This window comes from Dermacentor andersoni, chromosome 9, assembly GCF_023375885.2.
Source record: "Dermacentor andersoni chromosome 9, qqDerAnde1_hic_scaffold, whole genome shotgun sequence".
NCBI classification, from domain to species: Eukaryota; Metazoa; Arthropoda; class Arachnida; order Ixodida; family Ixodidae; genus Dermacentor; species Dermacentor andersoni.
The window spans coordinates 35,879,364-35,902,631 of NC_092822.1; the positions used below are offsets into that span (position 1 = coordinate 35,879,364).

The window sequence follows — 23,268 nt, forward strand, 5'->3', positions numbered from 1 at the left end:
CCAATCAAGAGTTTGCTTGTTCAGTCTCGGTCACAGCATTCACGTTCCAATGGGGGCAGAATACACAACCTTTATAGTTTATAACCCACTGCAGTTTTCAGTTGCTGAACTTTTAAAAATACACTCGTGAAGATACAAGTTATAAGCTGAACAACTTGACGAGTCGGCAGTGGTCCATGAGCGTGAGCACACTTGTCGCTCCCTGCAGTAGCTGCATCAGACGTGCCTGCAAGCTTTAAATTTAATTCTTTTCTTGCACAGTTTGGCACTGTATAAAACAAGTTCATTGCACTTATTTTAAAAAACTGTGTCATCTGCTCTTTACTCCAGGGAGGCCTTCTGTTGCTAGTTTCCAAGTGCCAAGTCTTGGTGCTGCTACTGTCATGTATGTGTGACATTTCGAAAACGAGAGAGATGGTTGCTGTAACAGTGCGGTTGTCATTGCCTTTTGGCTGCCAAATATTCAGTCTCAGGTTCCAGTTCTAAGGCATTGCACCAGGCCCAATCCGCCATGGTTACTTAGTGACTATGGCGTTGGGCTACTAGCACGATGTCGCAGTATCGAATCCCAGTCACGGCGGCTGCATTTCGGTGGGAGCAGAATGCGAAAATGCCTCTCGTATTAGATTCAGGTGCCTGTTAAAGAACCCTATGTGGCCCAAATTTGCGGAGTCCCCACTACGGCATGCCTCGTAATCATTGTTGTTTTGGCATGTAAAGCCCCATAATTGCTCCAGGCCCATGCTACACAAGTCGCTGTGCACAGATGCTGAGGTTTTGGTACAGATAAAAGGAGCACCGAGACATATTGTCTTAAGTTGTAGAAACTCTACCACATGATTCTTACCAATGCAAGAATCGTACTTGGCAAGTATGAAGGTTGGGAAATTAGGTATTGAAAACATCTTTTCTGACTTCGCATGGATTTAGCTATCCGGGCATCTTGCAACTACTTGCAGAAAAAAAATGGCTTGCACCTCCAGAGCGGGGTAGCGAGTCAAGGAAGGTATCAAAATGTAGGCTTCAGTGTGACAAAAAGCAAGAATTAGTTGCAGAGTAGGTAAAAATGGTATGGGCTTAATTAGTGCTAATATATATTCAAAAGTTAACCGTATTGCACCATATGCTGCACCATCTATTGATACACATTTGGCCTCCTGGTAGAAAAGAAAATGTGTCAACCTAAGTCGACGCAAAAGAATACCAATGTATATTTGTATAAAATACGATACGAATAGTATACAAAATTGAGTGAAAAATGGGCAAAAAAGAATGATACTAAACGTTCAACAGGAAAACTTTTATATGAAGTTTCTAGGTTTGAACACGTGCATCAGGAGCTGTTTTAAAAAAATTCGCTATTTATCAATCTTGTCTTTAGCCTCGGCACTTGGTTGACCGGCCTTTCTTTTCTAAAAAGTTTGGTACTGAAGTCTTCAAATGCTGGACCTGGTGCCGTAGACATTGTTGTAATGCCATGACAGAACAAGCTTTGCTGATGTGCAGCAAAATAAGGCAAGGTATGGTGGTGTTGCTACAAACCTAGAGGGGATCGAGGGGCTGTGCAATTTCCTTCTGGTTATACGTGCAGCAGCCTTGGTGATTTGATTACATGCAAAGTACGGTTGTAGTTATTACATTTAGACATTTGGCTAAGGAAAATAGAAAGATGACATTGAAAATGCCATCTCTGTACTCTCTTTAAGACTAGCAAAATGGTTCTGGAGCCCTCTTGTTCAAAGTTAAATTGCCCTATGCGAATGTGATCGAGAGACTTGTTAAGAAATGAGCTTGCCATAGTTGCATTTTCCCCCCGTTAGTTTTGTTGTTCGGTCTATAGTCTGCATTTTCATTGTCCGTCTCACTCTTGTATGTTTTTCACACGCCTGCATTCACATACCGCGAATTCCCACCAACTTGCTGATTTTTCTGTCAATATTGGTTAAAGTGTGGACACGCATGCCACACTGGCTTACCATTGCTGCCTTGCTGAGACAACAGAGTGCCAAACCTTGTGCCTCTCCTGGTGTGGGAAACAACTTGCAAATTTGTGCAAGGTTAGATTATCTCTTCGTATATCGCACAACACCTATGTAGTGTTTTTTTATACCGATATCTTTGGGATAGGCAAGGAGTGCACTGAAAGTACAATACGAGTAAACTCTGGAAAAGCAGGGCTTGTTTCCCAAGTTACCTTGAGAGTGGCACTGTAAGGATAAGTATCTCGTGCTCTTAATTTCAGAGGACATTTTATCTGTGGGCAAATTTACCAAGCGATAAAGAGCTTTACTCAAGTGGCTGTAAGCAGCAAACCATTCAAGTAACGACGGGGCAACACTTGTGCAAGAATTTTGACCTCCATTCATTTAAAACTCTACCTTTGTCGCTCTAAAAGGCAGTAGTTTGCCATTTTTGCATAAAGCTATGCAACTGCAGGTAAGTTCACCCGTAGGTGAAGTGTTCCATATGCACAGCTTCTGAATTGAAACATTACTGACATAGTTTGACACGCTAGCATTTGTGCAATAGCGTGTGGCGCAAACCACAAATCACCATGGCTGCTCGCCATTGTGCATGCAGCACTCGAGATTCTCACTTTCGTAGTACACTATTCGGTTGTGTGACTGCACTTACCTTGTCAACGATGGCGTGACAATGTTTGTGCAACATTTGGACTGTCGCCATCGTTGACCATTTCGTGTAACTGCGAGTGTACTATCTTCATCTTTTTGAGAGAACACAAGAACCCATAGCACTTGGCACTGTTAGCGCAGTCTAATAATGGTGGCGCCAAAAAATTGTACGCATGCTCAGTGGGTGCAGCATAGAGGAATTATTACTTCTCACACACAGTCACGTCATCGCGCTCGTCGTCTGCTATACCAAGTTTTATGGCCGAGAATGAGCCTCTGGAGAATATGTACGGGTTGCATGAAAGGAGCTGGTGGTGGAACACTATTTTGTTCTACCACTGCAGACTAGTGATGAGCATTTTTTTGCAAACAGTTCGGAAATCTGAGAGCAGACAAACTTTGTGCCTGATGTCTGCAGTTTACTTCTGTGTAGAATAGAATGGCAGAAATGGGATTTGACCAAAGAATGTCTTGCCAAGTACGCCGATGCAAAAAGTGGTTAATCCCAGCCAGCAGCTATTAAGCTTACAATTGTGCCCAAAACAATTACAAACATGAAGTGAAGAAAATGGTCTGTAGCTTTGTTCGCGCACCCCATTAGTACTCTATAACATGCAGTATGAATAAATTTGCTGGCAAAAGTGACCGCAAAAATTATACTCCATGGTATTTAAGCCCGACCACCAGGTTGCAGAAACACGCCGTTTGGTCTTGCAACTGCGTAGTGTGGCCTATGAGTGAGGTACGATCCCCACTGAAAGAAAAACAAGAGTGCCTAGCAGACGACATGCGAGTGGTCCGATGACGTGATGCATGTGAAGGGAAGCAACTCATCGCACATGTACACTGCAATCATAGTAATCACAGTATTTGTACTTGCAGAATGCAGTATTCGCTGCGATCGCAGTCTTCGGTTGTAGTACTGGAAGCCATGCTCTCCCGTGTTCACGCTCAAAAAGATCAAGATAGTGCCCGTCAATGCTCGCAACCCAGCTGCGATTGTAGTGTGGTATGATGCAAGCATGGCACAATAAAACACTTGCTGAGAGCAACAAGGTGTGGAAAGCTTTATTGGTTTGCATGATAATGTAAGTAGAGATATACTCGTATGTTCCCACAGACGAATGAATACAATGCGGGGTGGGGGGGCAAGAGATCCTCAAGAGCAAGGACGTCACATGGTGGAGTACACCAGGCATAAAAAAACACGACACTTGCAGCATGCCAAGACTTTGGAAAGTTTTTCTTGGAAGGCCCAGGCTTTTGTCATTTTGTCATTGCCATCAACAAAGCCAACAGCGCATGACAACACATCTTGCACCACATGACAAAGGTTACATGCAGTGAACAATCAAGGTACACAACGCAATCCTTTGACACTCGGGTAACAGCTCGCACTTCACATGTCTTGTCACGAAGGGCCTACGAGTCTGTAATCAAGCGCATGTACTACAAGAGAAACAAAAATGTCTGGGCAGAAATATGGCACTTTATAGACGAGGGTCCTTTTTTTTTTTTTCACTTTCCCCCCATTTTTTTTGCTCCTTTTGCCTTCCTTTAGGATTGAACGATACAAATTGCCATGCATCGCCCGTCGTCACATTCAACCATAGTGTGCATTCGCGGGTTACAGACGACGGGTCGGGCCGATGAACATTTATCTTTTGCCAGCTGGATCTCGGGGAAAAGTAAGAAATCTCCTGGCAAGGCATGCCACCACACAAACACCACAAGTTAAAAAAAAAACACATTACAGACACAAAGATCCACATAAAAATGCAACAGGCTCTACACATTGATACTTATATAAAAAATATGTGTAATGAAGACAAGGCAAGTTTAATGTAGTGACCTTGGCTTTGAGTAATACTCATCTTTGTCTCCTTGCATGGGAAACAGTTGTGATTTGGGTGCCCCATTGCTCACCATAAAATTGACACTTGTATCACAGGTAAAAAATGAAGGAGCCTGCAGATCTGCTATACTAGATGTTGCCAACACTGTTCAATAACTGTCGTCTTGTCTTTGAGTCCTTGGACAAGATCGCAGGAGGGAAAAGATGCTGGCTCCCAAAACATCATAGCTCCTCCAAGGCCTGATTAAACCTCTTGTTAATAATCCTTGCCAAAAATGCGTGGAACCCCACACAGCTGCCTCGTTTCTCTTACTGCTGTGCTGATTGGAGCCATGTAAGTAACTAGGCCTGTTTTGCAGAGAGATATGTAATATTGCACATTTGTGTTTCCTCTGTTTACCTTGAGGCACTGGTTGAGGCGGTACGCATGTTTCAACCCGATCTGAGCATTCTTGTTATGAAGCGCATTTCAAACTGGCTGCAGAGCTGCTACTAGCAAAGGCCTGTCAACTTGAGCTTTTATGCAATACCCCCCAGTATTCACAACCAGGGGCTACACATTATCACGGTTCCTTTTCTTCTTATCATTGTAGAATGATCATGCGAGCACATGAAATGCAGAATGGCTTAAAGAAAAAAAGTTCTTTAACAAACTCTCAGTTGCAGGTGACCAAGAAAATGCCTGCAGCACTGTACATAATGTTCAACATTCCTGTGATGCACAGAACATTTATGATGCCCAGTCAATTTGTGCTGCAGAAAAGATAGTCTGTGCTGTTCGTAGTCAAACAGAACCGGGCTTTTGAGGAGAGCTTGACTTTTTTGGGTAAAGGTTGTGAGCATTCTTTTTTCCTTTTCTTTTTTTTTTTGACACACATTGCATTTCTCAAACAGTTCCAAAGCATTTAAAGAACTCTCGCATTGATTTTGGCTATCGGGAGTGTTTTCGCATTCCCGAGCTTAAACTGGAACGTTTGCTTGTGCGTCTTTGGCCAGAGCCGAATATTGCGTGCAGTGCAATTGGAATTTGGTAGGAGCAACAGCATAGCACAGCACGTGACGCATATGCAATATTCAAGCGTCAGCTCAGGTGAGAGTTTGCATTTAAGTGGTGTACCCATTGAAATTTTTGGTATTGATCTAGGACTGGGCATTTCTGGTTAAAAGTGAAAGGTATGGCAAATAATTTTAGTGAGTTAAGCTTTAACCAAAGATTGTCAACATTCTAGAGAAATATGGCAGTTGAGAAAAGGCACATGCTCGCCTTTACAGCTTGGGATCTATGTGAAATGTAGTGTTTTCACATGAAAACTGAAAAAGAGCACAGAATTGATGTGCATTAAAAATATATATACACATTAACAGCACTCCAGTCCATGCATTCATTTCGGATCAGTAAAGGAAGTGGTAAGAAAGGTTTCTTGCTATCAAGGCACTGCGAGAGCTTGTGCGTGTTCACATTTGTTTTAATGGGTCTTATATACGACAAGAATTCAGGCAATCTTGTGCTGTAGTTGATTAGTAGCTACTTGGCCATGATAGTTGCCACATTTTTGTTTGCATTCACAAAGTTCCACAGTCAGAGCCTTTATGACAATTCTGTCTATATGTTCATCTGCTCGTATAGGGCAAAACCACAGAAAGTCTCAAGACGTCTTTCCTGTCTGTCTCTGTGGTTTTGTGCAATGAACCTATCGGAAGGTCAATATAAGTCCGAACTTCTACCCTTGTCAAATCTGCGCATTGCTCACAGGGACACCAACTTTCTGCGAATGTAAAAAATCTGCAGACAGAATTCATAACACAAAATGCCTACTGATCACAAAGGCTATATGCCACTGAGCAAAAATAATAAATAAGAAGCTATGAGCTTTCGCACAAATATAGTCTGTAAAAGGAACCAATCAGTTTTTGTGAGAAGGAAACAGCCTTCAAATAAAAGCCCAAAATTGTGCATTGAAATAGAAATATGCCAAATTTGCTCTAAAGTAAAAACTTAAAAAGCTGGACCCTGTCAACTTTGACGAGCAACTTTCTCTGCCTTTTGGCAGGCACCATGCAGTAGCAGTTCTCTAAGCCACTTAAGCAGATTATGGAAGCGATTCGCGCAAACCAGTGCCGAGCTGAGCAGTGCAGCAGCGTAGCGAGGTGCAGCACCTGCTGGAGGCATTCGTGCAGGTTTGCAATGCGGTGGCAGAAGCTTTTGAACAGCGCGTTCATATTGTGTGTGCATGCGTGGGTGTGTGTGTGTGTGTGTGTGTAGGATATATATAATATAGATAGCATCCTATAAAAACAAGGCGCTCGAAATGCGCAAGACCTTTCAAGACTCGTAAACATGAACTAGACTTCAACGATCCTATAGCGATTTGGCTCAGTGGGGGTGGGGGAATACATACTATAACATAAAGGATATGAGAGGGCATAAAGCAAGCATATATAATATGTAACAGAAAACACATCGGTTGCACTCGAAAATAAGCTGTTGCTAAGCAGATAAAAGCAAAAGGCACGCCGGTGCAGGAAAGCATGAAATAAAAAACAATGTCAAAAAGCAAGCGCAGCTTGGGAATGCATATTTTTCGTGAAACAAGCAGAAACGATAAAGCAGGTGAATGGCATGCTCTCGCGCTGGTCCGTAAAACTGCTGTGTTTGGGTACGTGTATGAACTGCAGCAAATGCTGATGCTTCTTTTGTTTTGATGCTTCCTAATCATTTAAGTTAAGTCCTTTGTCAAGAGGAAAGGGAGTGAACACAGTCTGACGATGTGCCGATGGTCAGGATAAATAAATGATCGAATCATTTGCTTTACGACAGCAGAATTCCGAAAGGAGCGTGCGTGCTGGTTGACTCCCTGAAGGACTGCAAGCAAATTTTGTCGGCTTTGCAGCCTTCGCAGTGAGCTGTGTAAATGGTCTTTCATGGTAAATTTCCACCCATCGGTTCGGAAGAAGAACCTCGATCGTCGGATTCCGAAAGTCCAAACCTGCCATAGGAAAAGGCAATGATCTGTGCTGGATCAGAGTGCAGGTTTCTGTATACAGCCAACTAAGGGCATGAAACGCCATAGACGTTCTTGCTAAACCTGTGCCTTGGGCATGAGGCAAGTGCAATCCAGTGGAAAGGCTCTTTCCATATCAACCAGTAGAAATCATAGGAAGTGCTCCAAATTCAGCAGCGGAATTCATCCTACCCTCCCATGTTGGCAAGTTTAGTGCGGGCTCTTAAGTGTATCAAAGCCGAGGTGCCTTTGTACCTGCATCTTTGATCCTCGCAGTTTTTAGGCACCATTTACACATCCCGACATTCCCATAGGCATCCCCAATTGTGAAATCTTGGCACATTCGCACGAATGAAAAAAAAAAACACACAGTGGCAGTTCATCTCTGCAACCTTGACAACCCTCGCCGCCACTGAGTGAGTGATGTAGCTCAGAGGGCAAATGTGTTTTGTCAAGCACAGGCAACAAGTTTGTGGCTGTCAGTCAGCGCTTCGTCATAAGCAGCAAGATATGGGCAGAGTTGAAGAGAGCTCGAAGCAGAAGGCAACGCTGCAGGCCCCTCAAAGGAAATATAAAAGATGCAATCAAGAAGCAATAACTTAAGGAGTATTCTGGCTTGCAGGTCATGGAATTCACTCTCGGAGCTCACTAATGGGGCAAGTGCACAAGACAAAAAAAAAAGGCTTCATGCAAACATAATTGCATTTGGCTGGAATGATTGTGTCTGGACCCCCAGGGCTGCATGCAGGAGACTATGTGACATTGCTGACTGAATTTCTTGAGTGCCATTGTTGAAGGGACATTAAACAGATGCTAAACTAGTATTCTACGCTTTCAAAATTTGTGCGGTGTTTCTTTTGCACAGGAAGGACTTCCTATTAGGGAAAACAAAACCAAAGACGTTTCTCGTCTTGAATTTCTTGCACGAACCACAGAGTCTATGACACCATGGGGGCGTCACAGATTTCGCAGCGTTTTGTCGTATTTGTTGTCTCTATATGCATGGAGGTGCCTTCATCTTTGTTCATTTCTTAATGTGTCATTATTCTAATTCACTAGCCTTGGGCAGATGGGTAGAATCAGGCCCATCCGTTTGGGCACGATGCCCGAATTTGCAGAAATGTAAGAACAGCGGCCCTGCCACCAATCTTTGTTCATGTCCTTTTATGTCATGCCAAGCTCCTGCTCATGGTAACATTTGCCTGTTCATTAATCTCCCAAGAATTATCAACGAGCCCTCTCTTTAGTGTCCCTTAAAAATTTCATATTGAAACTGTTGGCACTGTGCTTCATCATCCTGCGTACTTCAATAGTACTTGCCTGCACCTTCCGGGCATCTTCCCACATTTGAAACGAGTTTAGTCATTTGCGCGCCGAGTAAAGTCAGTGCCGTTTTCGGCAAGCCGTGGCGAGAACCAAGAAGGACACGGAGCGCCTGTCACACAGCAGTGCACAAGCATTCATTCTAAAATATTTACAACTCCTGGACAGACATGCATGGTTTATGACAGATTTCTTTTTTTTTTTCCTTACAGATCGTCTGACAGGATAAAAAATAGTTCTGTTGCTTTAAGAATTGGTATATAAATTAATGTTAAACGCTTGCAACATGCACGTTTCACTGAATTCCATTGTAAAATGCCATGCTTGCCAACAGGTGGGTCACAGAACATAAAAGATAAGTTTGGTGTATACAACTCAACCCTGATGATGATAAAAACCAAGAAAAGAGGTTTCCAAAATGAAAAAGAAACATGAATGTTTGCCTCACGTCCACACCTGGAATCAGGCTTGAGCCATCGTTCAGTTGTTTTTTCCTCGCGACAGAAGAAAGGTTCATTCCTCACAACCGTGGAAAAGCATGCAGGGTAGAGAGAATAGGCAGCCCTCTACCAAAATATGGGAGACAATTGTCGTGGAGCGAGAGCGGGCCGACTTGAGTTGCACAATTCAGCTCCGGAAGTTCAGTCGAGAGCTCAGAGCAACGCAGAATCGCCTTAGAAAGCAGTGCGTGCGCCACAGAATGCGGCTCGGCAGACGGGTGTCGGGTCGCTGCGAACGTCCCCTAGGGGCCCGTTCGGAAAGCGAGTACACCGACCCAGCGCACAACCGGGGTCGTATGCACGTCGCCTCGCTCTTGGCATGTGGTCGACAGCTCGGCCCAAACGAAATATGGTACAACACAGTGGAGTGGCTCGGCTATGTACAGCGGCAGTTGCGGCAGGGCAGGCACTGCTGTGCTCACAGTTCCACCAGCGTCACGTCGATGGAGTCCTCCCCGACAGGCTCCAGCTCGATGATGAAGGTGTCCTCGTTGCAGTAGTGCTTGACCACGTCGTCATCCATTCTTACAGTCACCCTACGGGAGGCAGAGTAACTAGTTAATAAAGAACTTGAATACTACACAACGCCTGTTCACGTTCACTCTGTAGGCATCTAAAGTTTTTATGGGCTTGTGGCATTCCCAAACGTGTATGTTTGTCATGAGCAGTGGTGAAAATGCAGATCTTTGCTAATTTGACACCATATTGACACATGTTTGATATGACTCTTAAAAAGTCATGAAAATATTTAATGTATACCTTATTTGATTTAACTTGAGCTTTCAGATAACATAAAATACATGTTCTTTTTTTTTTCTATAGGATGACTCGCTGAGTTTAACATTTTGCCCTTACTGGCATGTGGAAGCTGCGGTTAAGAATTGAACCCATGATCTCGTGCTCGGCAGCAAAAGACCGTAGCGACACAAACACAGTCATGCCCTGTCACACTGGATGTTTTAATGTCATTCGAACTGAATGGCATTAGCATCAAATGACATTATTCACTTGCTACCCGGCGATATTAATGCCACTAGAATCGAAGGACTTCCGCAATCGAAGGAGTTCGAGGAACTCATTTGGCTTCGCAGTCGAAGCGAACGTATACTCTCCGACCCGAAAACAATGTAAAATATGACACTGAGCGTTCATCATTTGAGAAGCGTTGATGTAAAAAGGTAATTATTTTGCATGTTTTAAGGCATCTGTCATTTTAACGAGAGAAAAGTTGTACGGCAGCCTGTCACAAAATGTTTTTGCTCTCCACCTCAGTGGCGTCTGGCTGCCGTCGCTTGACTAGTCGGCCATACTGTAAACAAACGGGCACCTGTGTGCACGTGCAAAGCAAGGAACACAGCAACTAACCGCTTCACCTGCTGCAACTGAGCGTCATCGTTGAGCGCTATCATGTCAGTTATATTTCAAACAGGCAACGCGCAAAGTTAAGGAAACTTTATAGTTCTTACGTGTCAGGGCAATACTTGATTATGCCTGAGTAATATGGGATCTCTATCAAGATTAACTCATTAATAGAGTGGGAAAACTACAGAATCAAGAAGTAAAGTTTGTTTGCAATAATTACACGCCATACTCTAGCATTTCAGACACGAAGGCCACTCTAGGATGGCATCTGCTACATGTACGTAGGCAGAAGCCAAGACTAGAACTATTACAGCGAATATACAACAATCAGACAGGCATCAATCGCTACAACTATCTTCTGGAACCAGATCACATATCCACTCGCTGTGATAACAACAAAAAAATGTAGGTATTCTGTAAATAAAGAAATATTGCTTGTGTTCAATTTATCAATTATGACCAACTCTATGGCTATGACTAGTAAGCTGGCTAAGCCTTGTCTTGGCTTATTGTGGCCAGCCATTCTTAAATAGAAGTTTTATATGCCTGTTATTTCAGTGAAGTTGATGCCCCATGCTTATCTTAATATAAATAGATTGACTTTTCAGACATTCACAGATCCCTTGTCCTACTTTTCTTGCCACTTTTTTTTATATTCGTTATGGTATCATGACCGAATGACATTAATTTTTTCCGTGTGACAGGGGTATGACAGGGGTGTAACAGGGCCCAGTGTGAAAACATTCCTTTCTTTTTTGTAGGGTGAGGGGCTGCTTTCACTATGTGCACGTAAATGGGGTAAGTAAAATTTGCATGCTCTATTCGTGTGCACAAGACATCGCCAACAATAAGTGGCAACTTCCTCACCAATATGTTAGTTACATTCATTTCAAAAGAAAGTGTCATTCTCAGGACCCTTTGGAAATGCTACAATTATGTGCTTTACCACTTCAGGCCTGCTAAGGTAGCTTAGTGGCTATGGCATGGCACGGCTAAGCTTGAGCTCATGGGTTCATTCCTAACCACAACGACATTTCGATGGGAATGAAATGCAAAAACACTCATGTACTTAGATATAGTGTGTGTTAATGGTCAGAATTAATCCACAGTCCCCTACTACAGCATAATGCATAATCAGGTCATATTTTTGGCATGTAAAACCTCAGATTTTAATTAATGTCTTTATTTTTTACCGCTTTAGTGCCTGCTAATCACAAGCATAAAACAAATTCGTTTATTCACTACTTCAGGACTTCACTTTCACTCTACTCAGGAACTTTTAGCACTGCTCAAGTCTTCTGCTGAAGTTCTGCGCTCATATGTGCCATTGCATTGCATGCCTTCACGGCCATGACTTGGCCACTTTCGTCGAGCTGAATTGACATAAGGTTTCAAACAGTGTCTAGGCATTTTAGAGGGTATCGTATACCACTTTAAAGGAGAGAACTTACCCTTTCTTGCATCTCTTAAATATGTTCTTTATACTTGACGCATCTACTTTGTACTTGCTCTCAATCTGAAATGCAAAAAAAAGAGAAAGAAAAAAAAGTGCTGCGTAAGCAATAGAGCAACAGGTTCTGAAGACATTGTGAAAGTGTGGCCGGCATCAGTACAACAGTATGAACTCAGGCTAGTTCATTCTAGCCATTGTGACAAGCAGCACAGATGACAAGATGGAACGCGGGCACCGGTAAATGAATGGTGCACAAGGATGTGAAAGGGATGAAGATGAGCAAGAACAGCACTCGTCTGTTTATTCAGTGCTCATTCACATCCTTGCCCACCTTTGCACTATTCGCTTACTAGGATGAATCACCAGCTAGTGTCCTATCACATGGGCTGGTCAACTAATGAGAGAGCACTGCAGGTGACAAAACAAGTAGGAAAGACCAACACAACATGTGCGTTAACTATAGGACTGAAGGAACATGCATGCGACAAGACAAAAGAGAGGTTGAATGCATTAGCTGACAATCGGTGCATATTGTTCACCACGTTGGCTGCGTTGACGCCCAGTGTAATACAGAGAAAGACTCACCGCTTTCGCTAGACCAGCCAGCGAAGGTGGCACCAGGTGAAGAGGGTGGAAGTACTCCTCCTTCTCCCGGCGGGCATACAGAAGCACTGTGAACGGGCAAAAAAAAAAAAAAGAGAGCTCGATAAATTTCGTTTACAAATGGCCTTTCCAATCCTCAACAGTGCATTTCAGTCACTCGTCTGCCATGCTGCATTTGATGCACTTATTGTATTTCACTCTCATATCAGCAGAGGCTTTATTGGCATTCCAAAAAGGGGTACACATTAAGCACTTGCAATGGAGGATCAAAATGCAGTTGCAATGCAGCATTCTTTAAAAGTATGCTGGCCACAACATGCATCACCAGAACCACCGATTGCAAGCCTTGCGTATACTGACACTCTAAATCCTCGAAGAGTGGGGGGAGCAACCTACATGCTTAAGTCTGCGATTGAATTTGAGCAACCTACATGCTTTAGCCTGTGACTGAATTTGTTGACTGGTTGGTCGACAATAATAAGCTGTGTCAAGGACAATGAGGGATGCTATTTTAAAGGGGTCTTAATCCCGGCCACCTGGGCTTCATTAAAGGGTCCCTGAAACGGTTCGGACAAATTTCGTAGACGCACAGGGTAAAGCTGCAGTAAAATATATGCACCACAATTCGTGTGAAACGTCTCATATTAGGAGAGCTACAGACGATTACAAGTTACCCTCCTCAATAGCCACACTTTTTCTCCTCAACTCATTCGCTGAGTGATCGGGACTAAGCTTTGCCTTCACTGGCTCTGCATCATGATGGGACGTCGTGCCATCTACTTCCGGTAGTCTTGGAGCCAACGCATGAAGCCTCTCCAACCTCTCCGCTAGTTGCCTGGCCATTGATCCCCCGCGAGAACCATTCAAGCAGCGTGCGTTGCGAGCCTTCTGTCGCGGCACCGAGCTGGTCCGGTATTCCGGCAACCTGGCGCTCTTTGGCCACACCTGGCCCTTGCACCATTAAACAACATATATCCATCCATTCCGGTAACCGCAAGCGAGCTGGACGTTTTGACGGATGAGCGGAGGCGTAAAGTCCATTCACACTACTACCGCTGTGACGAAGGGGATTTAGCATAGACGTACGTGAGCGGCCTGATCAGTCTAAATCAGTCTGCACCAAGAAGGTTTACAACAAAAATTTGTTTTTATAAACCTCTTTGGTCTTCGGGGTCCAGCCACCTGGTGGTGCAGAGCTTAACCAGCCACACAAAGAGCTAATATTGCTGTAACCAAGTGTAAAACATCTTAAACATTTAGAAAACAGTGTGTTCCTGATTATGCTCCTGCCAAAAATTTACACCAGCAGCAAAGTAGAATACACTTGGTTACTGCTAAATTAATTCTGCATTTGATTGAGCTCTGTGCCACCAGGTTGCTGAACCATGCAGGCCATTCACGGTTGCACCTCCACTCATCCCATAAAATGCCCAGGCACAGTCTGCTCGTGCTTGTGTTTACCCAAATACCGAACATGTGAAACACATGTCTCTGATCGCTACGTTTGCAGCCCACAACGCAAGGGCAAACCATGGTGCTTGCGAAAAGACAGGTTGAGACCAACACAGACCGCACAGCTCACCTCAACACGCAGGACGTTGTAACACAAACAGACGGCACTTGCTGTGTGCTGGGAGTGCTTGAGTGTAGTGATAAATCGTCCCTGTGCATTCTCTTTCTGTCGCTTTGTTTTTTTATAGAAACAAATTAACTAACATTCCAACTATTACGAACAACATTTGTTCGTCGTAAAGTTGGAAAAACTATTGATGACGTGTCCTAGGCAGCTTATCGGATAGCTCGCCCTACTGGTGCCATCTGGTCGCTTTGCGTCACTTGACCAGGGGTGACAGGAAGCTCAGGGTAGTGGTGTGCTGCAGTCGGTGGTGATGTACAATTTTAAGACCTTATAATGAATTGCACTCTTTATGCAGAGAACTTAGATGCGTCAATAAATGATCAGAAGGACCTACCAACAACTCAGTATGTTTCATCAAAATCGTTTCAGGGTCATTTTAACATGCACATAAGTGCACAGGCATTCTTGCTTTACGCCTCCATCAGAAAGCAGCTGCCGTGACCGGGAACCAAATCCACATCCTTCTGCTTAGCAGCAGGACAACATAGCCACCACAATGATGATTAATTCGGTAGTTAGCAAAAATTACTCTGAGGGTTGAAAGATGTCATAATGTAGGGCTTCAGGTTCATACTGGGCACCATCGTCCTTCAACGAGTACTAAATTCCAAGTGTAATAGAACCATCTTTGCATTCCACTTCCATTGGTGCAAGCCATGACAGCTGAAAATCACACTTCGATGTCTAGGTGCACTGGGTCACAGAAAGGGCCTCGTAACGTGGCTTGATTTTGGCTATGGTCACGCATTTACTTACTGCAGTTTGTTATTGCTCATATGGACGAAACACGTAAGCAGAAAAATCAGAAAGTTATCATATCTCACGTCAAATGCCTCTTATGCCATTTGGGTGAGATAAGTCTACCACTTGATATGTCCCTTGCCACATGGGCCATTATGAAAGAGTCTATCCAAGCAAGTGCTTTATTGGTTTGAAAAGTACCCGCCACCATCATAAATCATTGTCACACCTACCTCGATCACTTGGAAACACCTTCAGCTTCTTAAGTGGCGGAGTGATGATGGCCGAGTCAGTGTTGGCACATGTTTCGAGTTTATCCCTCCTTTCGAGCCTGCAGATAAAGTAAGTTTACTTGAAGATGTGTAGAAAGGAATACAATTTTCGTCCATCTTTTTGAAGCGACAGTAGATACAGAGCAAAGAGTATACGATCGTGCATAAGATCGAGCCTGGATATCTGCACAGAAGTCCATTTTTGTCAAGATATCATTTTTCTTTAGTGAGTGAAATTTTTTACAGTTGTACTAATGACTATCAGTATTTGCAGAAAAATCACTAACAAAGCACATCATTATTAATGATGGCAATCAAGGCTATCTAAAAATGCCACTTACAGGGACTTTGCCACCAGATATAGCTGTTTATTGGATGTCTGTTAATAACATGTGTACAAAATGCCGCTCATATTACGACAACACTAGTTTAGTGGCCATGCAAGGACAACTGTCTGGTTGAATTTGTGCTAGTTAAAGTGCACCTACCACTGTATCTAACCACGCTTACAGTTCCATTGTACAGGTCATGCACATTGATGGGATTTTAAAATCATTTCTAGAATCACTATGGCTTGCATGCATTGAATGAGGTTCATTGGTGTCATTACCCCAGACAAATCTTTTTGGACTACACCAGACAAAAAAGGCACAAATTAGTTGATGAACTCTGCACACTTCACCATCTTTTCCAATTTTTTTTTCTCAGTCACCAGTGCCTTTGCTTCTGTTGTCGAAAATGACGGTGGCAGTGACACAAAAATAACAACAAACAGAACAATTGTTTCATGGCTTAAAGAGGTCACATGTACTGTTGTAACACTATTCTGCCATTCTTTGAAATCATGCATGTAACTATACTTTTGAACAAGCATGGTTGAATTTGGCATGAAATGGCAACTTTTTGTCACGCCAGTGGACTGCATTCAGTGATCAAAGCCACAAATATGTGCAACACAATTGTGTTAGTTGTAAACTTTAGGGACGGCCTCAGCTTTCTTTTAGAAAGCAATTGTATGCATTTATGGAGACGTTATTGTGATGTAATATCAGCCATGAAAGGAAAATTAGGAAATGGGGAAAAAAAAGACCTATTCTGTAGCTGAAGTAGTGGCTTGAATATAATAAGTAAGCACTGTTACAGTAGTTTTACATTTGGCTGTGGGTTGCTGCTTCTGTACGGCTTAATCTATCAAATTTTTCTGCTTTGAATGCTGTAACATATGTAGTTTATGAAACTGTCATATTTGTTTTTCGATGTAGAGCTTGGCAAATCATTGGCAATTTTTGTAGAGAGAATTTGGGACCCTTAATCAAAATTTTGTTAGCAACAGCCAACAGAACTTCCCTTCCAAACACAACAGATTTCGTTGAAATTGTTTCAGAAAGTGACAATGGAAAGCATGTCCACATTTCATACACGTCCGAACACAGAAATTGGAGATGAACTTCCAGCTAAAACCTCCTCCTAAAGAATAGTGCATGGCTATGTATACGACAGGCACAAACAGGTTCATGTACAGAAATAAGGACAGACTGTATGTCATCTATTTTTGTACATGTATATCTATTTGTGCCTGTTGTCCATATGTAGCGAGCAACGTTTCACGAACTACAAAGAATGCCGCCTGCTACCACTGTATGTGGTTTAACTTGCGCACCCTTCTCTCTCTCTTTTGCCAGTTAACCTAACGATAAGTGCTTCACAGCGCATGACAGGCTGTGAGAAATTTATTTTATTTTTATGGCTCACAAGCCTTTGCATTTGACGGTAAGCAATGAAAGTTAGGGAGATGGAAGAGGCGTAGGACTTTTCCCAGCTGGTGCAAATGATGCTGCTGCTGCTGTTATCGGTCGTGCGAAAAAAAAAATAAAGACGCTATCGTGCATGTACCATCTGAAAACGAGAAAACGCTTCAACACTGCGACGGAATCGTACCTGGCCTGCCCAAAAATTCCAGGCCAGTCAGCAGCGGCCACAGCAGCAGCTGGGAGCTCGTCAGGGGGTAGCTTTATCTTTCTGCGCACAGAAACGGTTTTGATGACATTCTATGCACTAAAAGCAAATGGCAACGCGCACGTCTTCTGAAGCCACACAGTGTTACCAACATGATATACTTGAGCACTCATCTTCTTGCTTTAAACGAAGATCCTGGACCTCTAAATGTTAGAAAAAGGGGAACACTGGCAAGCCCCGGGCAGTCAACTCTTCTACAGCCAATTTTTTTTCCCCAGGAAGACACTATGTCGTGACATCACGACGCAATGTATGTGGTCACGTGGGAGCAGGACATTGCAGCAGCATTTTGACACTCCCTCCAGCTCACTCGGTCACCTTGTATGCAGCTAATCATTGTGAGGGATGATGTAGCAGGCAGTGACGACGGAGTGAGACGGAGCAAGTGTCAGAACGTTGCCATGTCCTGCCCTCACATGAGTGCATACTGCGTCATTATGTCACGACACAGTAGAAAGGAACCTGAAAGTGGCTGTAGAAGAGCTATTATATTAAATTTTTTATGGCGCTGTGAGACTTGACAGTATCTTTTCTGGGTTTAGAAGTAGTGGTCTTTCAGTTAAAGCAAAAAAAAGAAAGAAAGAAGACTCGAAAATATTGTGTCAGTACCCATAATGCCTCACAGTAAACGTGCATCACGCTCTGAAATATTGTTAAACAAGCACTGTGGAATTCTGGTTAGCATTCACCGCATAAAAAGTGGAGTCATTGTGAAAATGCATTTGAGACATACGAATCATCTGCAATACAAAGATTAGTGTGCTGGTTTTATCAACGCTTTTGTTTTCAAAGAAAGCTGAATGCTTCAACTCAGGAGTTCTCAGATATATTGAAAGTAAGCAGAGCTTGAAAAAGGCCTAGTTCGTGTAGCTTCATCATTCCACTGTGCTGCGGCAGGCATAGTATGAACTAACTTTGTGTGTCATTGTGCCTGCCACAGTAAAACAGAACGATTATTCCCATATATGTTTCCAAGAATCGTATAAGGCCTGTGAAAACCCATCTAGTGCATATTAACCTGACTGATCTCAGTAAGGCCCCTCATTTTATGTGGCCAGAGATGGCAAGGCCAAATGGTACTCTATGCAGGGATATATTCGGAATGAGCACTTTCTAATCTGAAACGAGTTCTGTAGTATGATTGCAGCATGGATTAGATTAGGTACTATTCGACGTCAACGAAGCAAGTACAATGCACAGTTGTAATTAGAGCACCTATCTTTATTTTGTCACTGTGATATCTCCAGGATTCTGTCCCATGCTCTTTTAACTCCTATTTCTTTTGATGGTGTGTGAAGTTCTACACCACATTGATCGTTCAGAATCCATTTTAAATCATTGATGAGAATGTACGCAAAAGGCTGTGCCTATATTCTGTACATTCAGTGTCAAAATTCGAATTGAAGGGCAGGGTCAGACCTATGAAGCAGGGCACCTTTATTAATATTTTTTAATAATTTTTGGTCTTAAGATAGCGTGTTCTGAAATCTTTGAGCTCATTAGTCTCAGTTTGCACTTTTTGGCCAAACAAAACCTTTAGGAAAACTATCACTTCCAAACTGCTTCGCCAAAAGCTGCTTGCAAGGTGGTTTCTAGACTAATATCTTCTCAGCAACAAGATGAGGTACTTTTTAGATCCCTAAATATTTTCCAACACAAAACATTATCAGATATGTCTGACATACATTGACAATAACAACAAAAAAGGAGAAATCTTCGTTTTTAAAGAGAGGACATTCTTACAGAAATGACATAAAAAATACGCAGCTGGCCTGTCTCGCACTATAAACCATGCAGAGGTATCTAATCCAACAATTAGTATATCTTCGATATTTTTGAAATGATACTATTCCTAATCTGACACACCTGATTGCTCAATACGACAGCTATATGTTCTTTTCGGTTTGTGCTAGAGTGCTGAAATTTAGAACACATTCTAATGACAAGAAGATAAACCATGCCTAAAATTCTTTATCCAAATTGGTGCGGCATTTAAAAAGTTGACTCTTCAGCTACAAATCCCCCCCTTAACAAAGCAGGAAACAGAAATTAAACGATCTGTACATTCTACGTTCTGAACCACTTAACTATTTATTACCACACCCTTGTCCTGCCAAAGCTACAGCAACATTTTGAAAACTACAAGTGGGTGATTTCCGTGTTACATTCAGTAAAGTTTGTTTTGTATATTGCATGCAAACTGTTCTTGCTGGCAGCTGGAACGTAGTAATGTTTACGCATCATGCTTACTCAGCAGAGGTTTGATCGTCCGGCACGATCACTTGGCTTGTGTAGAAACTGAGTTCCATTCCGGATACCTGCGGTAGAGTAGAGACAACTTTAGTTTCCATCAATGCATTGTGGCAGCTTTAAGACGTACTGCTAGGCTGTCACCATAGGTATGCACTAGAGCGCCCACCAAGGTGATGCGCATAATCTTCGTGCAGCTCACCTTGTCTGTGTCCTCGCTTGGTGTGAACAACACTGGAGGTTTGATGAGATCACTCATGGAGTAGAATTCGGACCTATCACAGGACTGGTGGTACATCTCCTCAATCTTCTTGCGCCCATCTGCGGATGAAATGTCCACAACCTCTTTTAGTACGGCGTACTACTCTTGAAAGATTGAGTTAATTTTTTCACACATTACACGGTTCAGGGTTCAGAACTAGTAGCTATCACACACAACTTCCACAGATGCTTTGGGTGTCTGCATGAAGGTTACTTCTTTGTGAAAGCAGCCACGGTCAAGACAGCATCAGTATAGCAGTTAAGAATTCTAGCACATCTCCTCAGACCTAATGTTGCCTGAGTTCTAGACATAAAATTGTAAAATTGTAAGCCTGATCCTTGTAAATGAGACCTTAGAGGAGTGCCAACAGCAGACTTCAGGCTACTAGAACCCAAAAGCAATTTTAGTGGAAGCAAGAGTGAAATAGCTGTACTACTGTAAACTATAAAAGCATTGAAACTATTGATTAGTCCATTTGGAAAAAGAAGTTATGAAGGGTCACTGAAAGAAAAATATTGGTTCCACTGTTAACAGTAGGAGCTATTAGCCACCTTATAGCTTCAAGCTTCACACATGGTTACCATAGCAACTGGGTATGGACAGTGACCAATCATGTTTACAAATCGGTGACAAAACCAGGCTGCGATAGCCAAGTGGGAGAACAGCCAACCCTGTTAACAGTGGAATTAATATTCTGCTTCAGTCATTTTTTGTTAGTATTTCTTCCTATTCGTTGCTTTGGTGTTTCAGCATGCATCGCAGAATATCAGTGATTTGTTGGTTAGTTGCAGGTGGATCGCAGGACAAAATGATGCGGCAGGTCATGCTGGTATACATACATTAAATCGACCATGCTATTTGGGCCCACAATCGAAAGCATGAACGTTTAACACGTGCAGGTGTGTACTTGGTACGTGCTATTATAAAAATAAACTTCCAATTTCGGCAGAGCTGACCTCACGATGACCGTCGATATTAAACCTGGTTCCCTTGGCACATTCGCCCGATGCTCTACCTGTTAGACCATAAAAAGTGCACCTAGAAATCTCACAAACACCCTTACCAGCTTCAGTTGTGCAGGCCAGGTCTCTTAACACATATCCATAAATTGTAAATTTGGAATATTATATTTACTGGCAGTTTTTGGATAATCCACACAATAATTAACACTGGAATAAGGATGACTGATTAACAGATATGAAACAAATAGGTGTGATTTTCCTGCTCGCTCATGAACCAGTAAAACAAAATCGTGAACCCAGCTAGTGTACTAAATATAGAAGTACCCAAGAATAACAATATTCAGTTAAGCATCACCAATGATGCTTAACTTGCCTTCTTATTTGCATTCAATCTGGTGCCATAAATAATTTCATTCATACTTTGCTTACCTTTAAGGATCACGATTTGAACACTCTTATTACCCTTTGCAGCCTAACCACCTTTACAACAGTTATGATTCTTATGAGCCTGCTAGGGTAGACAAGCAAATGCATGCAAGTTTCAAGACAAGCAAGTTTACCGCAGTGTTACCGCCAAGAATTGTTAGCAAGCACGTGCTAGGGTGATAATCTTGGAGAATGCATTTGTTAGAGTTAAAAGCTCCAAGTAGAGTGTTAAAGAGCTCCAAGTGGTGAAGGAAGCTGCCGCTTCTTCTCCTGCACATGTCACAGCAAAGCAGCGCATTCACGTGCATCACTCATGGGAAGAAGCCAAAGCTAACTGCCTGTAGCGGTGAGTTTTCGCTTGGCCGCTCTCCGTTCCTCGTCACGGGTCTTTCGTTCAGCGCCCTGCAAGTAAGTGTGAAGACATCATGCTTAGCATATTGTCCATAATAAGCGAAAAAAAAAGTTCTATTTATGCCAACAACACAGTCAAACCTATTAAAGCAACACTGGTTAGAAAATCTTACTGAACATAACAAAGCGACAAGTGATGCATCACGTTGCATTTCTAGTGCATCACATGTATGTATATGGCCATAATATACTAGGAAAGCAAATCACATTGATACAACAGAAGAGGGCAGCTCGAGATGTAGCGTTATGCGGCTTATGTAAACGCTGGCGTATCACTCTGAGGGAGAGGTGCACTCTTCTCGCCTCACTGGCAAGTGCCGAATCACTGGAAATGGGGCCGGGATAACGTAAAGCTATTCCAATCTGTTTTATGTTATCCTGGCCCAGGTTCCGGCTTGTTTCGGAGGAAGAGGAATGGGCTGCATGTAAGCCCTGTCGCATGTGTTGCAATTACCACGATGCAACCAAACCATGTGGCATGCCACTGTCACATTCATGTAAACATGTAAACAACCTTCATGTAAACAACATGTCACATTCATGTAAACAAGGCCAATGTGACAAACGGACCATTTGTGACAGCGCTCTGAACTGTAGCATTGGTGGTTATGACAACTGAAGTTGAGCGCTGTGGTCCATTTGTGTGCGAGAAAATGCGGGTGGAAATAATCACCTTGTCGCAGAAGACTTTGATTTGGCAGTAGCCTCGGTGGACTGGGGTGCAGCTTTCCCTGTATTCATCGTAGGTGTCGATTTGCAGGTGCAGAGGCAGACCCTGCATGAGACGGTGAAAATTGTAATCTTTAAGCATTCATTTTGTTGTCTCAAATGCTTCATGCGAGCGTTGGTCATTGTCAGGGTAAAGTGCGTACTCTTGCTTTTCTTGTCGTGATGTGTGGGTGTGAATCACAGATGAGAAGATAAGAGAGAAAACAAATTGTATGCCTTAATGTTTGGTGCTGGAGTAGAGTTCTGAGAGTTCAGTGGACTGGCTCAATGAAATGGCTATTTAGACTTAAACAATAATAAACAAGAATGTTCCAAAACAAAAGCCGGGAAACTAAAGCATTCCTACTCTGGTAATGTTGTGTACAATGCTGATTCAATAGATGATAAATTATTGCTCATTAAAATTAAATGCGGGAGAATGAGGCCACTGATGCACGAGATGAATGGATTGAATTTTTTCACGCCATGAGGCAAACATGTTAGTGAACCTAAAGAAGTAGTGCTTGAGTGGTCTCACTGGAGCTTAATTATCAACGTGATATGGGGTCAACTATGACTCGAGTGTAGCTAATAACAGCAACTGTAGAATGTTCATCTCCAAAGCACACAACCTGTAGAGCCAAGGATGTGAGTAATGATAAATGGTAGTTAAATCCAAGTAGGATCAACTTATGCATGTATTCATATGATGATTTCAGTCTTACGAAAGGAACAAATAGGAACAAATGAAAAGTTTTGATGTACTGCATGTTCTATGAAAGTGAAGAGAATCTAGAGTATTCGTGCATGTATTCTTTTGTGCCAGAAATTTAAATAGAAAGGGAAACAA

General features: G+C 42.7%; 1 protein-coding gene across 3 annotated transcripts in view; it reads right to left on the minus strand.

Moving 5' to 3' along the window:
- Positions 1-3,676: 3,676 nt before the first annotated feature.
- Positions 3,677-23,268, minus strand: part of grh (grainy head) — a 143,026-nt gene continuing 123,434 nt past the window's right edge. For 2 of the 3 annotated variants that reach the window (XM_050175536.2, XM_050175535.2), the window contains exons 13-21: positions 22,384-22,485; positions 21,635-21,701; positions 19,852-19,970; positions 19,650-19,717; positions 17,322-17,402; positions 15,345-15,442; positions 12,714-12,799; positions 12,127-12,191; positions 3,677-9,849 (exon numbers count right to left, since the gene is read on the minus strand). In XM_050175536.2, coding sequence (XP_050031493.1) covers positions 9,732-9,849; positions 12,127-12,191; positions 12,714-12,799; positions 15,345-15,442; positions 17,322-17,402; positions 19,650-19,717; positions 19,852-19,970; positions 21,635-21,701; positions 22,384-22,485 — 804 coding nt within the window. In that variant the 3' untranslated portion in view covers positions 3,677-9,731. The remainder of the gene's footprint in view (positions 9,850-12,126; positions 12,192-12,713; positions 12,800-15,344; positions 15,443-17,321; positions 17,403-19,649; positions 19,718-19,851; positions 19,971-21,634; positions 21,702-22,383; positions 22,486-23,268) is intronic. The other variant, XM_050175537.2, reaches the window with a different exon arrangement.